Source organism: Rhinoderma darwinii, chromosome 3 (assembly GCF_050947455.1).
Source record: "Rhinoderma darwinii isolate aRhiDar2 chromosome 3, aRhiDar2.hap1, whole genome shotgun sequence".
Lineage (NCBI taxonomy): Eukaryota > Metazoa > Chordata > Amphibia > Anura > Rhinodermatidae > Rhinoderma > Rhinoderma darwinii.
The window spans coordinates 137,772,801-137,788,311 of record NC_134689.1 but is presented as its reverse complement, the minus strand read 5'-3'; the positions used below and the strand labels follow the sequence as shown (position 1 = coordinate 137,788,311).

Here is a 15,511-nt window from a genome sequence, read left to right as displayed (position 1 = left end):
AACAGCAATCAGTAGATAGCTGGTACAATACACTGCAATACAAATGTATTGCAGTATATTGTCATTTTTACAGGCTCCTGTAACAGTGCGATCGCTGTTCCTGTCCGTTAGTCCCGGGTGTCAGCTGTAATACACAGCTGACACCCGCAGCGTATGGCGCGGGCTCTGCACGTGAGCCCGCTCCATACATTACCCCCCACCACCACGACATGCTATTAAGTCGTGGTGCGCGAAGGGGTTAATTCGCAGCGGATGGTGCAGATTGAAAATTGCAATTTTCCACTGATATGCCAATTTAGTGCACTATATGTTATGCCCAGTTTGTGCCACTGAATACAAATACCTCATAAAATATTAACCGGGTTCTCCCGGGTATGGTGATGCCAGATCTGTGGGCATAAACTGCTGTTTGGGCACGCTGTAGGGTTCAGAAGGGAGGGAGCGGCATTTGTCTTTTGGAGCGCAGATTTAGCTCGGTAGTAGTTCTGTTTGGCGTTTTGCTGGTATTTCAGTTTATAAGATGGGGGCATATGTAATCTGTGCAGAGAACACCAGGGGCATAATAAGAGGGTATAATAATGCATTAAATAAATAATAATCTGAAGATATGTGGCCGGTGTCGCACTGATAAATGGTGCCCAATCTTATCCCCTTTTGGAACACTGCACATTTTGCATCGCTATATTCTGAGAGCCCAAACTTTTTTATTTTCTCTCCACCGGAGCTGTGTGAGGGCTTATTTGTTGCGGGACAATGTGTTGTTTTCATTGGTACCATTTTGGGGTATATGTGATTTTTTTTTATCACTTTTTATTTCATTTCTTGGCAAGCAATGTGACCAAAAACCATCAATTCTGACAATGTTTTTTATTGTTTTTTTTTTTTACGGCGTTCACCCTGGGCTATAAATGACGATTTTACTTTATTCTGCGGGTCGGTACAATTGCGGCGATACCATATGTATATAGTTTTTTTTATGGTTTGCAGCATTTTGCGCAAGAAAATCACTTATTTATAAAATAATAAAGTTTTTGTGTCACCATATTCTGAGAGCCATAACTTTTTTATTTTTCAGTCAAAAAATCTGTGTAAGGGCTTGTTTTTTGCGGGGCGGGTTGTAGTTTGTATTGGTACTATTTTGGTGTACATGGGACTTTTTGATCACTTTTTATTGTATTTTTTGAGAGGGGTTGTGACTTTTTTTTTTTTTGCGGTGTTCATCGTGTGGGAAAAATAATGTTATAGTTTTATAGTTGGGGTCGTTACAAATGAGGTGATACCAAAGATGTGTACTTTTTGTAACGTGTTAATTTTTTTTCCTATAATAAAAGACTTATTAGGCCGGGTTCACACTGAGTTTTTTGCAGGTGGAAAATCTGCCTCAAAATTCTGTTTGGAAGTTTGAGGCAGATTTTCCTCTGCCTGCACGCCGATTTTCGCTGCGTTTTTCGAGGCATTTTTCGCCCGCAGCCATTGAGCGCCGCGGGCATAAAACGCAGCGAAATACGTTTTCTCCGCCTTCCATTGAAATAAATGGGACGCATTTTCGACCGGTTTATCGTGAATTTTGCGGCGCAGTCTCCGCGTCAAAACCCTTATAGGAAAAAAAGCCTTTTTTGTTTATGTAAAATAAATTTAATTTTTACACTTTTTGAAAACATTTTTATTATCTTTTTTTTTACTTTTCTTACTTGTACCACTAGGGGTTCTGATCGCTGCTACAACACATTACACTACCTACGTAGTGTAATGTGTTCTGTCATTGTGACAGTCAGTCACGCCATTTTGATGATCAGGTACGGGGGGGGATGATCGGGGGTCTAATACGGGGTGCTGGCCCTTATTTTGACAATTTCTCTCTTCTCTCACAGAATACATTCTGTGAGAGAAGAGAGAGAACTAACCGCTGATGTTTTTACAGCGATCGCCATTATTCGGCGAATAACGGCGATCACGTGACCGGGGACCGGACAAAACGGTCCTCGGTCTGTGCTCCAAGGCCTCAGCTACCTCGGTAGCTGAGTACACGGAGTTAAAGCGCCCCCCCCCGGAGGCGCTATCTTATGCCAAAGCGCCGCTGTGAAAAGGTGGCGCTCTGGCATAAGTACCCTTAATGGCCACCGTGAAAACACGTATCGGCGGTTATTAAGGGATTAAAGATAAAAAAAGTTTTAACTAATAAAAATAATAAACCGCCCTGTTTCCCTGATCAAGTCCTTTACATATGAAAAAAAATGAAAACATGAAAAAAAACTATACATAATACACATCGCCACATTCGGAACGGCCTGAACCATAAAAATATCACATTATTTTTACCATACTGTGAACACCGTAAAATTTTTTAATTAAAAACAATGACAGCATTTTATTTTTTGGTCATCTTGTCTCAAAAGAAATGTAATAAAAAGTTGCCAAAAAAAGTAACCCAAAATGGTACCAATATAAACTACAGTTCGTCACGCATAAAACAAGCCTTCCCACAGCGATATTAACTGAAAAATAGTTATGGCTGTCGGAAAAGGCGACACTAAAACATGATTTTTTTTATCGAAAACAGTATTTTTATTGTGGGAAAGTAGTAAAACGTTAAAAAAATATATATAAATTTGGTGTCGCTGTAATTGTATCAACCCACAGAATAAAGTTAACATGTTGTTTATACTGCACAGTGAACACTATAAAAAAAAATGTGCTAGAATTGCTGTTTTTTGGTTTCCTCAACGCCCAAAAAATTGAATAAATAGTGATAAAAAAAATCATGTACCCCAAAATGGAACGAATAAATATTACAGCTCGTTCCACGAAAAACAAGCCCTCACACAGCTCCGTCAATGGAAAAATAACACGTTATGGCTCTCAAAACGCAAAATGATTGTAATGACAGGGTAGGGAGACAGACAGGTGAGCCCTAATCTACCCGCCACTCAGTCCCTGCCTACTTGCAACGACCTGTCCTAAGCGACGGGGTACAACTGGGCACGGTCCCTACGCTCAGTAAGTGCAAGACAGACAAAACAGACAGGGGTACACAGAAGCTAGGGAAACGGGGCAGCTGCCCACGGAACACCGTGAGCAACAAAAGTGGTGAACGAGCCGAGTCAAACCAGGAGAGAGCGAGGTACAAAACGCTGAGCAGGAGAGTGGTCAGAAAGCCAAGGTCAATAACAAGCAGTGGATCAGTAGTACAAGCAGCAGCAGCAGCAGCAAGCCAGGAAACAAGCATAGAAGAAATCACAGGCAAAGGAGGAACAGGAAAGGCAGGTATAAATAGACAGTGGGCGGGAACTAGCTCCGTCTGGCCAGGCTGTGATAGGCTCTCCCACTCCTAAGCCTGCCATCTTGAGTGGTGGAAGATGGAGTCAGTCTCACAGACATAGGAGCAGGTGCAGACTGATTGCCCACGGGCGTCGACACAGAACCTGTGTCTGGCAAATCCTTTACAATGATGGCCCAGACTAATTTTTTAGGTCCAGTAGTTTTTCACTAAATACCCCACATCAACATTTGGTAGACCCCTACAAGTGGACCCTGTAGATGCAGCAGAGATGAGGAAGCTTTAGCGCCTTGTGTTGCTAGGGCTAGTGAAGAAGTCAAAGATTAGGCAATACTGGAGCTCAGATATTTTGTAGAATACCCCAAAAACCTGGCCTGTGCATAAAGGATTGGTTTAAAGCATACCTCACCAATCATTCACCCCATTATTACATCACCCTATTATGCCCCGATGTACTCCGCCCAGTTTACACATACCTTGATGTACTCCGCCCAGATTACATATACCTTGATGTACACCGCCCAGTTTACATATACCCTGATGTACTCCGCTCCAGTTTACATATACCCTGATGTACTCCGCTCAGCTTACATATACCCTGATGTACTCCGCCCATCTTATATATATACCCTGATGTACTCCGCCCTGTCCTCTGCATAGCTTACATCTACCCTGAACGCCAAGCAAAATCTGTGCTATAAAAGCCAAATGGTGGTCAAACTGAGCCTGACAGTGTGCCGAAACGGAAATTTATGACCACATATGGTGTATTACTGCACTCTGGAGAACCCGATTAATAATTTATTGGTTGTGTTTGTCTCCGGTAGTACAACACATTGGGCACTGAAATGGCATATCTGTGGAAAATGGCAATTTTCAATCTGCAACATCTATTGTGTACTAATTTTTGCAGGGTCAAAATGCTCCCTACACTTCTAGACGAATTCCTTGAGGGATCTAGTTTCCAAAATCTGGTAATTTTTAGGGGGTTTCCACTGTACTGATACCTTAGCTCAATGCAACATGGTGTCAAAAAACGAATCTCCACTCCAAATATTAAATGGTGCTCCTTACCTTTAGAGCCTTGCTGTGTGTACAAATAGCAGTTTATGACCACGTGGGGTATTGCCTTGGTCGGGAGAAAATTGTTTACAAACATTGAGGTGCTTTTCTCCTATAGTCCTTGTGAAAATGCTAAATTTTGAGCTAGAACTACATCTTTTTGGGAATTTTTTTTTATTTTCACATCCTAATTCTAATAAATTCAGCTAAAACCTCTGGGGTCAAAGTGCTCACTACACCCCTAGAGTAATTCCTCAAGGGGTGTAGTTTACCAAATGGAGTCACATTTCAGGGGTTTTTACTGTACTGGTACCTCAGGCGCTCTGTACCATGGAGCCAAGGAATCAATCCAGCAAAATTTACGCTCCAAATGCCAAATGGCGTTACTTCTCTTCTGATCCTTGCCGTGTATCCAAACAGCAGTTTATGACCATATTTGGGGTATTTCCCTACTCTGATGAAGTTGCTTTACAAATATTAGGGTGCTTTTTCTCCTTTATTTGCTGAAAAAATAAAAAAAATTGAACTACGGCTACATCTTATTAGAAAAACAATTACATTTTAAATTTTCACTGCCCATTTTTAATAAAATCTATGAGACACCTGTGGGGTCAAAATGCTCACTACAACCCTAGATTAATTCCTCAATGGGTGTAGTTTGCCAAATGGAGACACTTTTGGGTAGTTTTCACTGTACTGGTACATTAGGGGCTTTGCAAAAGCGACATGGGGCAGAAAAACCAGTCCAGCCAAATCTGCTCTCCAAAAGCCGAATGGCGCGCCTTCCATTCTGAGCCCTGATGTGTTTTCATACAGTAGTTTATTACCACATATGTGGCATATCCATACTCCGGAGAAGTTGCTTTATAAATGTCGGGGGGCTTTTTCTCCTTTATTTGATGAGAAAATGAAACATTTTGAGCGAAAGCTAAGTCTTAGTTGAAAAAAATGTATTGTTATTTTTCACTGCCCAATTCTAATAAAATCTATGGAACACCTGTGGGGTAAAAATACTAACTACACCCCTAGATGAATTTCTTGTGGGGTCTAGTTTCCAAAATTGGGTCTGTTTTGAGGAGTTTCCTTTGTTTTGGCATCAAAAGACCTCTTCAAACCTGACATGGTACCTAAAATATAATTTAATAAAAAGGCCCCAAGATCTACTAGGTGCTCCTTTGATTCTGAGGCCTGTGCTTCAGTCCATTAGCACACTAGGGCCACATGTGGAATATTTCTAAAAAACTGCAGAATCTAGACAATAAATTTTGAGATGCTTTTCTCTAGTAAAGCTTTCTTTGTTACAGAAAAACTGGATTCAAATTGAATTTCTGCAAAACAAAAAATTGTAAATTTCACCTCCACTTTCTTCAATTCCTGTGAAACTCCTAAAGGGTTAAGAAACTTTCTAAATGCTGTTTTGAATAATTTGAGGGGTGTAGTTTTTAAAATGACATGATATATGGGGGTTTCCCAAAATATAGGTCCCATAAATCTACTTCAGAACTGAACTGGACCCTATAAAAATAGACTTTTGACATTTTCTTGAAAATGTGAGAAATTGCTGCTAAACTTATAAGCCTTATAATGTCCTAGAAAAATAAAATGATGCTAAAAAAATCATGCCAACATAAAGTAGACATATGGGAAATGTTAATCAGTAACTATTTTGTGTGGTATTACTATCTGTCTTACAAGCAGAAACATTCAACAGTAGAAAAAAGCAAATTTTTGCCATTTTTCTCAAATTTTGGTGTTATTCACAAATAAGCAATGAATTTATTGACAACATTTTACCCCTGACATAAAGTACTATTTGTCCCGGGAACACATTCTCCGAATCGCTTGGCTAGGTGAAAGCATTCCAAAGTTATTACCACATAAAGTCACACGTCAGATTTCAAAAATGGGGCTCTGTCATTTAGTCCAAAAGTGGCTGCGACAGGAAGGGTTTTTATTATAGCCTTAAATGTTTTATGCATGGTAAAACATTAACAAACATGTCAACATTGACAAATGAGAGGTTTAAGGGGTATACATTTCTTGTATCTTATGTATTCAGTTAATCAATAAAAGGTTTTAGTTTCACGCAATACAACCTTTCAGGGAATACATTACTTTGAATTCATGATGTGTTTTTGGAAATATAAGATATCAAACATTGTCATTTTCTTTTAGACACTTTTGAAATTACAAGTTGATACGGATGTGTTAGACTATAAAGGAGCAACGCCACTGCAACGGTCAAGGGATGCAAAGACTATGCAGGTATGAATCAATGAAAAACACTAGAAACAGGAGTCATGCACTATTGTAATACAATTTGCCAATGGCATAGAAAAATAATTTTTATTGGACAATACAAAATACATAGAGTTAAAAAAGACTACAAATCTGAAGACTGTACACCTCCCAAGTGATGAGGATGAACCTAAAGGAACCGCTCCTTGTATGGCAGTTGCAGGAGGGAAGAGCTTAACTAACAGATAGCAAATACTAACTAGGACTAAGGCAGAGAATACAAAAAAGTAGTACTAGGTATAAAAGTCAGGGTATGTAAATGTAAGTAAGTACCAGCATACATACAGCCAGAGTCACAAAAGTAAACGAAGGTAAATATTGTGAATGGATTCCAAACTGAGCAAAACAGTATGTGCTCTCAAAGAATCCTCACAAAAATAGACAAAGTCTTCCCAGAATATTATCGCCACAAGAAAGGAGCAGGTAAATATGTACAGCACAGCATAGAGTGTTACTAACCCATATGGTTCCTGTAGTTCAGTATCTTCCAGAGTACAGAGAGACCCCGACGCGCGTTTCGCGTGGATGGCTTTTTCAAAAGGGGTATACCCTTGTTTTGCTCAGTTTGGAATCCATTCACAATATTTACCTTCGTTTACTTTTGTGACTCTGGCTGTATGTATGCTGGTACTTACTTACATTTACATACCCTGACTTTTATACCTAGTACTACTTTTTTGTATTCTCTGCCTTAGTCCTAGTTAGTATTTGCTATCTGTTAGTTAAGCTCTTCCCTCCTGCAACTGCCATACAAGGAGCGGTTCCTTTAGGTTCATCCTCATCACTTGGGAGGTGTACAGTCTTCAGATTTGTAGTCTTTAACTCTATGTATTTTGTATTGTCCAATAAAAATTATTTTTCTATGCCATTGGCAAATTGTATTACAATAGTGCATGACTCCTGTTTCTAGTGTTTTTCATAATTATCTTGGAGTTTCTATTCTGACAAAGGGAGGTTTAAATCCGCACATGCTGGTGACCTAGCCCTCATAACCATTTTCCTGTTGAGACATATGTTTATAGGTATGAATCAATGTTTGAGACTGATATTTAATTCTATGGATTTACATCTCAGGAGCCTGTAGACCCAGATTGTCTTGCATCGTAGGCCCTTCAAGTAGGCCACACCTTAAATCATGTTTGGTTTTTAATTGTTTGTCTGCTCTCACGAAATAAAGCAAAACATTGTGGCGCGTGTATCACAACATCTCTCTGCAGATGGGCATTGGGAAATGGATCCTTGGTACTGCAGTTGGTCTGGTGCTGACTAAACTGAGGTGCAGAATTTAATATATCCTCCCATTCTTCACCAGGGAACCCGCAAGGGAGTTTGGACTTAACCGGCCATATCCCTAGGTCGCGGTCCTCAGAGTAGTCACAGATTCGCAGTGTTCACCGCAGCTTTGTAGAAACCGGAGAGTAGTCGGACAGAGCCGTGAGTCAGAACATGGAAGGTCAACCAGGAAAGGCAAATCTAGAGGGCGTAATGAAGGCAGAGTCAGGAGTGCAAGCCAGAGGTCAAATTGGAGAGAAGAACAGAAGGCAACAAATCCAAGGGCAAGACAAGTGTCAAAGTCTAAGAAGGAAACCTGGGTCAAAACATAGGCAGGTTGTCACGAAGGGTCTGTGGACCCACTGGGTCTTACCGCCTTGACGGTATGGCAGCTGGCCAACAGAGCGCAGGTCAATGTCTATAGTTCGTATAGGGTACCTGTGGCAGCTCGGACAGTATCAAGGCAGGCTCGGCTGGAACTCGGCAGCAGTCAGGCGTAGTGAAGCAGGTCAGGCGTGGTAAACAGCACGGCACGACTTTGGCTCAGCACAGTACTCGACCAGGATAATACGGAATGCAGGGAACAGGAACAGGAGCACACTAGAGGCCATCACATAGACAAACTTAGGAAACAACAACAATGCTCAGGCATCGAAGCAAGGGGCTGGACCCCTCTTATAGTCCAGGGTCTCTACGGATGAAATTAGCAGCGGATCCAGAGTCCAGATACGCAAAGACCTGATGCGTTCTCTCACCGGACACTATGGTCACAGGTATGGACAATTTAGACGGAAGTCCTCTCCTACCCAAGGTTGTCACTCCAACCAACCCTAGGCTTTGGGATCTTTGGGGACACAGGCGTACAAGATGGCCACCGAGGCCACAATAAAGACAGAGTCCAGAAGTGCGTCTGCGTTGTCTCTCCTGGGTGGATAGCTTACAGTGGCGCATTATCACAGACTCCTTAGGAGGATCAACATCTGAGGACAGCAGGGGTTGCTGCAAAGCAGAGGCCAGACTAGGAAGAACTCCCTCCCGACTAACCTCTTGGAGGCGTTCTCGGATCCGTATATCAATCCGGGAGGACAGAAGGATGAGGTCACCCAGGGCAGACGGCAGATCTCGAGTGGCAAGTTTCTCCTTAATTTTAGGAGCCAGTCCATGCCAGAATGCAGCCACTAGGGCCCCATTGTTCCATAACAGCTCTCCCGCCAGGGTGTGGAATTGGATTGTGTACTCACTCACGGAGGTGTCTCCTTGGCGTAGGTTAATCAAAGGGCCCGCTGCAGATGAGACCCGACCAGGCTCCTCAAACACCATACGAAAAGTCCGGAGGAAGGCTTGGAAGTCACGGGTCTCTGGTCCTTGTCTCTCCCAGATAGGGTTCACCCATGCAAGAGCCTTGCCAGTGAGGAGAGAGATGATGAAAGCGACACTTGCACCATCAGACGAAAATGTCCTACTATACAGGCTGAAGTGGATCTGGCACTGATTCAGAAATCCACGACAGGTACCTGCTTCTCCATCATAGCGGTCAGGAAGTGGCAAAGAAACACGCGGGTCAACACTGCCAAGAGGTGTAGTCTGAGGATCAACACTGCCAGGAGGTGTAGTAGGAGAAACGGCAGCTTGTGCTTCCTGGAGGAGTTGGTCCTGTCGAGACCGGAGGTCTAGCATATCCGCCCGCATCTCTTGAGATGTCATCATGGTCTTGAATCGACCAGCGGGGTCCATGGCCTGAGCGTACTGTCACAAAGGGTCTGTGGACCCACTGGGCCATACCGCCTTGACGGTATGGCAGCTGGCCAACAGGGTGCAGGTCAATGTCTATAGTTCGTATAGGGTACCTGTGACAGCTCGGACAGCAGCAAGGCAGGCTCAGCTGGAACTAGGCAGCAGGCAGACGTCGGGCGTAGTGAAGCAGGTCAGGCGTGGTATACAGCACGGCACAACTTTGGCTCAGCACAGTACTCGACCAGGATAGTATGGAATGCAGGGAACTGGAACAGGAACAGGAAAAGGAATAGGAACAGGAACACACTAGGAGGCCATCACATAGACAAACTTAGGAAACAACAACAATGCTCAGGCATCGAAGCAGGGGGCTGGACCCCTCTTATAGTCCAGGGTACTCACGGCCTGATGTTCATCAAAGTCCGGTGCGCGCGCTGCTCCTTTAAGAGCGGGCACGAGCGTGCGCACGCACCCTAGGGGATCCGGAAGCGGGCGCTGGCATCTCTTGTGGAGGAGGCAGGGGCCAGCGCTTGCCGAATCGTGGCAGCGGCTGTCAGGAGAAGATTGGAGCTGACGGCCCGCAGCCACGGACATGACACAGGCTGTAGAAAATGTGCAGGCTGAAAGCAGGGACCAGGAAGAGTACCTGACTTTTTAAATAAAAAGCTCTTGCCTGTTTAAATAGGCCACCAGATTTGGGGATATCATCGCTCAGGTTGGTGATGTCATCACCAAGTGCCCGGTTGCCGTGGTGAGATTAAGAGGAGCGGCATTGAAACAGAGCAAAGCTCTCTGTAGCAGAGTAAGCAAAGCTGCATCGCAAGACTGGATAGTCCTGAGTTCAAATCCAGGAAGTTCAGTTCCTAACATCTACATCATTTAAAATATTTATTCTTAAATTCTGCCGAGAAAGGAAGTTGCCTTTTCTGTTATTAGGATCTACAGTTGAGCTGCCTATTCACATCTATTAGTTAGTTTTACATTGACCGTACATTAGTCTTGAGCATGTGGTACTTACACTGTATCTGTACACTGGTTTGAGTTCATTACTTTTACTGCCATCCTATGAGTTATTTCTGTGAATAGTGATTGGTTTATTTCAATTACTGGCCAATACATTATTTGTGAATATGTTATATACCATATCATGTGTATATGTTATATGCTATAGCAACTTTACATCTTTTGAATATTGTATTGTGGAATTGCTTTTTTCTTTTGTTTTGTCAGTAACTCTTTTCTTATCATGATGGACTTATTTTGTGTGTCTTTATCATATTTTATTTTTGTTTGCTCCTTGGATTGTTTTAAAACATACCTATTTTTTTAGGTGACTTTTCATGATAAGCTGTAATATGTGTGTACATGAGGAATAACAATATTTCTGTCCATTTTATAACTTGTATCCTGCATTTTTAGCACTTTTTCCCTCTGCAGGCTCAATCTATAATTCTGTTTTCCCTGAGCTAAAGGGTGGAGCCTAACTGCTATAATGTATGTCACGCATAGAACATCTTGCTTTCCTATCTCTTTCTAGCACTCCTTCAAAAGCAGTAGCAGCATTGAGGAAACCATACAGCAGTAATCACCAGTGTAACTATGAATCCAGCACTGGGGTGGGATAAAACACTCACTAGAAGGTGCAGCAGTTTCTCTGTGTGCTCTCTAACTCACTCTACTCCTGCTCTGTCCTACCCCTCCCCTCTCCATAGCCTCCTACAGGCAGAACGTAAAGCTATGTTCACACCAGCGTTGGTGTGTTCCGTTGTTCTGTGCCATCAGAGGAGAACAAGGGAATTACGGAAGTAATGGTTCCATTGCACAACGGATACTGCCGTGGCCGACGGAACCCATTGACTTTAATAGGTTCCGTTGGCTTTCCGTTGGGATGTCCGTGATATTACCGGAAACAATAGCGCACAGAGAAGCGGCACAATGCAGAGATCTAAGAAAAGATGCTCCAGAATTGTTATATTATGAAACACATACGTATTTACTAAAAGAGACATGTCAGAAGAGCCGACAGGTCCTCTTTAAATGGAACCAGTACTCTACTGTTTTTTACTGTTTGACAGCAGTAGAAAATGAGCTACAGTGCAGCAGGGGTATTATATTATATATTCTATATCCTATATCATCCTGCCTAACTAGAAATAGTTCACTGTTCCATCAAAAAAAGTCTTTATAACAATATGGGGCTTTACAAAATTATTGAGACGTAACACCAGCATGGTGCTAATATTTGGAGCTCAAAGAGCATTTCTCACAAAAAAAAAAGGTAACTTTACTCTCCTAAGGTTTTTTTCCATTAGAGACATTTATGACATATCCACAGGATATGTCATAAATGTTAGATAGATGCGGGTCCCACCTCTGCGACCCGCACCTATCTCCAGAACGGGGCCCCCTAAACCCTGCTCAGCCGCCCTGTGTTACGACTGAATGAGGTGAATTCCGACCATGAAAAAAGTTATATGGTCGTGAGTTACGTAAACAGAGTAGCTCGGTGAGCTACGCTGTTTCCGTAACTTCCATAGTAGTGAATGGCAGTTACGGAAGCAGCGTAGCATGTGAGCTACGCTGTTTCCGTAACTACTGTTCAGTTTTATGTTACTTATTGAAACAGCGTAGCTCAGTGAGCTACACTGTTTACGTAACTCACGACCATATAACCTTTTTCATTGTCGGAATTCCCCTCATTCAGCCGCAACACAGAGCGGCTGAACAGGGTTTAGGGGGCTCCGTTCTGGAAATAGTCGAACAACACTCAAGCCACACTCACTATGGGTCGAAACGTTGCCTGTTTGTCGTGGATGTTCTGACAATAAAACCACTTTGATTATCTGGAGACGTGTGCTGTTGTTCGACTATTTTTCTTGGAATTCTACAACATGCCGGAGTTGGTTTGCCTGGCTTGACAGCGTGCACCGCACCAGACTCGGGATTTGTGCTGCTTCAAAACCTTTCGTTTTGCTTCATATCCTCTGGATATGTCATAAATGTCTCTCATGGGAAAACCCCCTTAATGTGTCCTTTTTAATACTCCAATAGCTATGGTTTCACTTGAATTGAGGTGCAGTACTTTACATAGTACCTGTCCAGAAGTAACACTGGAGAACAAAGTGCAGAAGAGGTCTTAGACACTACATTTTAGGAACCGGTGGTGGCGTCAGCAGTTGCACGCCCATTAATCTTCATGAATATATGGCATATAATAGCCATATACCATATCAGTGCTGACCATGTCGGCCTGTGTAGGAACAGCCTATTGACAAAATAAATGGTAACACCTATTTGTCAATATATTCATATATTTCCAGGAGGAATAACAGAGGAATGGCATAATGCAGAGTTCTAAGAAAAGGTTCTCCAGAATTGTTATTATACGGGAAATACAAATATTTACTGAAACAGACATGTCAGGAGAGCTGCCAGGTCCTTTTTTCGTTGTATTAAAATTAGTACAGTTAACTTAAGCTAAGCATTTGGAACACTTTCTTAATACGGTTAGATACAAAAATCACTGTTTCAATTACCCTCTTGCAATGTGACACTTGGTTGTATGTTTTTATAGGACTATTCCAGACAAAGTTAGCACAATGTGCTATGTCTAGTGCAGGGACTGAGGGGACGGTACTTGATAGTAAAATGAAAATATAGGAAATCTGTAATATTCCTTGTAAAGAATTTGTTTGTTAGGCAGTTTCCTTTTAATTGTAGATATTACTGAATTATGGTGCTGATGTGAATTGGAAAGATGATGATGGCAATACAGCTCTGCATATGGTGTGCTACGGAGAACCAGGACAGCCAACAAGAATGGATTGCTTTCAGCTATTGGTAAGTAGACATCTTAGATAAATAAGAAATGTGTAGGTGAAATGATTGCTATTTTTCCATTGTGAAGGATCACACAGAAGATTCAGAATCACTTCCATTGCCACATTTCATCGACAAGTTACAACACTACAAGATAAGGCCCTGTTTTGACGTCCCTTTGAGATGAACAGTACGTTGGAAAAGCTCCCAAAGTCCGCGCTAAACGTGTCCATAGTGCACCATTAGCCCTCCGTCCGCCACAAGGATACCCATTTGGGCTCCACTGGACTGGTATATGTTAAAAAAAAAATAATAATTCTTTGGGTGGAATAGAGTAGTAGAATATGCTATTTCATCCCGTTGAATTCTGCAAAAATAGGATTCTGCGTGATATAGTTTTTTTTTTAACACCCGAGCCTATGGAACACATATGCAACTGTGTGGCATATGTCACAGGCATACGTTTGACGTATACATCATGGGCTTTCAAATAGTCTTTCATGACGCATATGTTAAACTAATACTATTATAGTCTATGGGCAACAGATACGTTAAACGGATTCCTAATAGTTGCGTCAGTTACCCATAGACTATTATAATATCCGTTTCACGGATATGTCATTAACTTTCATGACCCTAGTTCACGACGTATTCATTTAATGGATATCATTAAAATCTATGGTGATGGATGCCACTGTCAGGCATTCATCACAGCATCTATTTAACGTATACGTTGGGAACTTTTTCCCGGTGTATACATTAAGTGTAGGCAAAAAACTTGCTAATCAATATAGCATAAAACTGAAACATATAAATTAGTGTCTTCAATATATCCAGGAAAACCTATATTTAGAGTATTCAGTATTTTCTTATTGTTACTTTCTCACCAATTGCCAACTAGGTAAATTGACAGTGTATACGGTAGATCAATATACATCAACCAGTCATTTAAATCATGCATCTATGATGTTCTGCGGTTTTATTTACCGAAGAGGTTGTACAGTTTAGACAACCCGTTTCCATATGTATAATAGGACATGCTGAACTGTGGGGGAGGGGATTCATAATGGGTTCCACTTAATGAGCAACAGCAAAGGTCCACAAACGTTTTTATGTAGCAGACCACTTTCAAATATAATAGATGGTGTTAAACTGCAGCTGCTAACCGCTTGGGAGCCACATGCAGGGGTTGTGAGCCAATTGTTGGGGTATACTGAGCTAATCCAAACAAACAGCGACCACTGTATGCCAGCAATGTTTTGTTTTCTCAGTAGACCAGTGGTGGCCCCTAGATCTGCTCTACTATGGAGAAACTGCAATCTGTTAACCCATTGACCAATAAAAAAAAAAAACAACCCTTCCACCTGAGAACTAAAACATAAAAAGAGCATAGATTTATTAAACCAATACAACACATGAATATACATAATAACTCATATTAATACCTATATAATTTAACAAATGTTGCTAAAAACCTTTACGAGGACTTATATAGTGTTTATTAAATTATTATCTCCATTTTGTGTTACGTTTTCATTATCTATTAATTTTAGCTGTCTAGTTTATTTAAGATATTTCACAGTTTTCAGTCATTTTACATTCAGAGGGAAGCTACATTTCCTAAATTATTGGATAGTCCATACAATTCTAGGGCATTAGTAGTGTATCTTTACGGTTAACAGTAAAACTATGCAAATTAAAACAATCTACCCTTTCCTGTGATTCATAGTTCATCTTGAGATTGATGTATTCTTTATAGGCAGTACCAGATTTACATCTCAGGAGCCTAGAGTTTATAGTCTGTTAAGGGGCTGCATGGTAGCTGTGGGAATATGTTTTCCATGTGGTCTATAGCAGGAGCAATTTGGTTAGGACCCATGCACACGACTGTAAAAATTACCAACCCATTCACTTCTATTGTCCACTGACACTTTCCCATTTATTTACGGGAAGGTGTCTGGTCATAGAGGTGTACTGCAAAAGATAGGACATGTCCTATTTTTTGCGATTTACGGGACGTGCTCCCATACTTTGTATGGGAGCACGGGC

General features: G+C 41.6%; 1 protein-coding gene across 1 annotated transcript in view; it reads left to right on the top strand.

Moving 5' to 3' along the window:
• The first annotated feature begins 13,413 nt into the window (after positions 1 to 13,413).
• Positions 13,414 to 15,511, top strand: part of LOC142751109 (uncharacterized) — a 52,867-nt gene continuing 50,769 nt past the window's right edge. Inside the window, exon 1 of the mRNA XM_075860085.1 lies at positions 13,414 to 13,483. Coding sequence (XP_075716200.1) covers positions 13,427 to 13,483 — 57 coding nt within the window. The 5' untranslated portion in view covers positions 13,414 to 13,426. The remainder of the gene's footprint in view (positions 13,484 to 15,511) is intronic.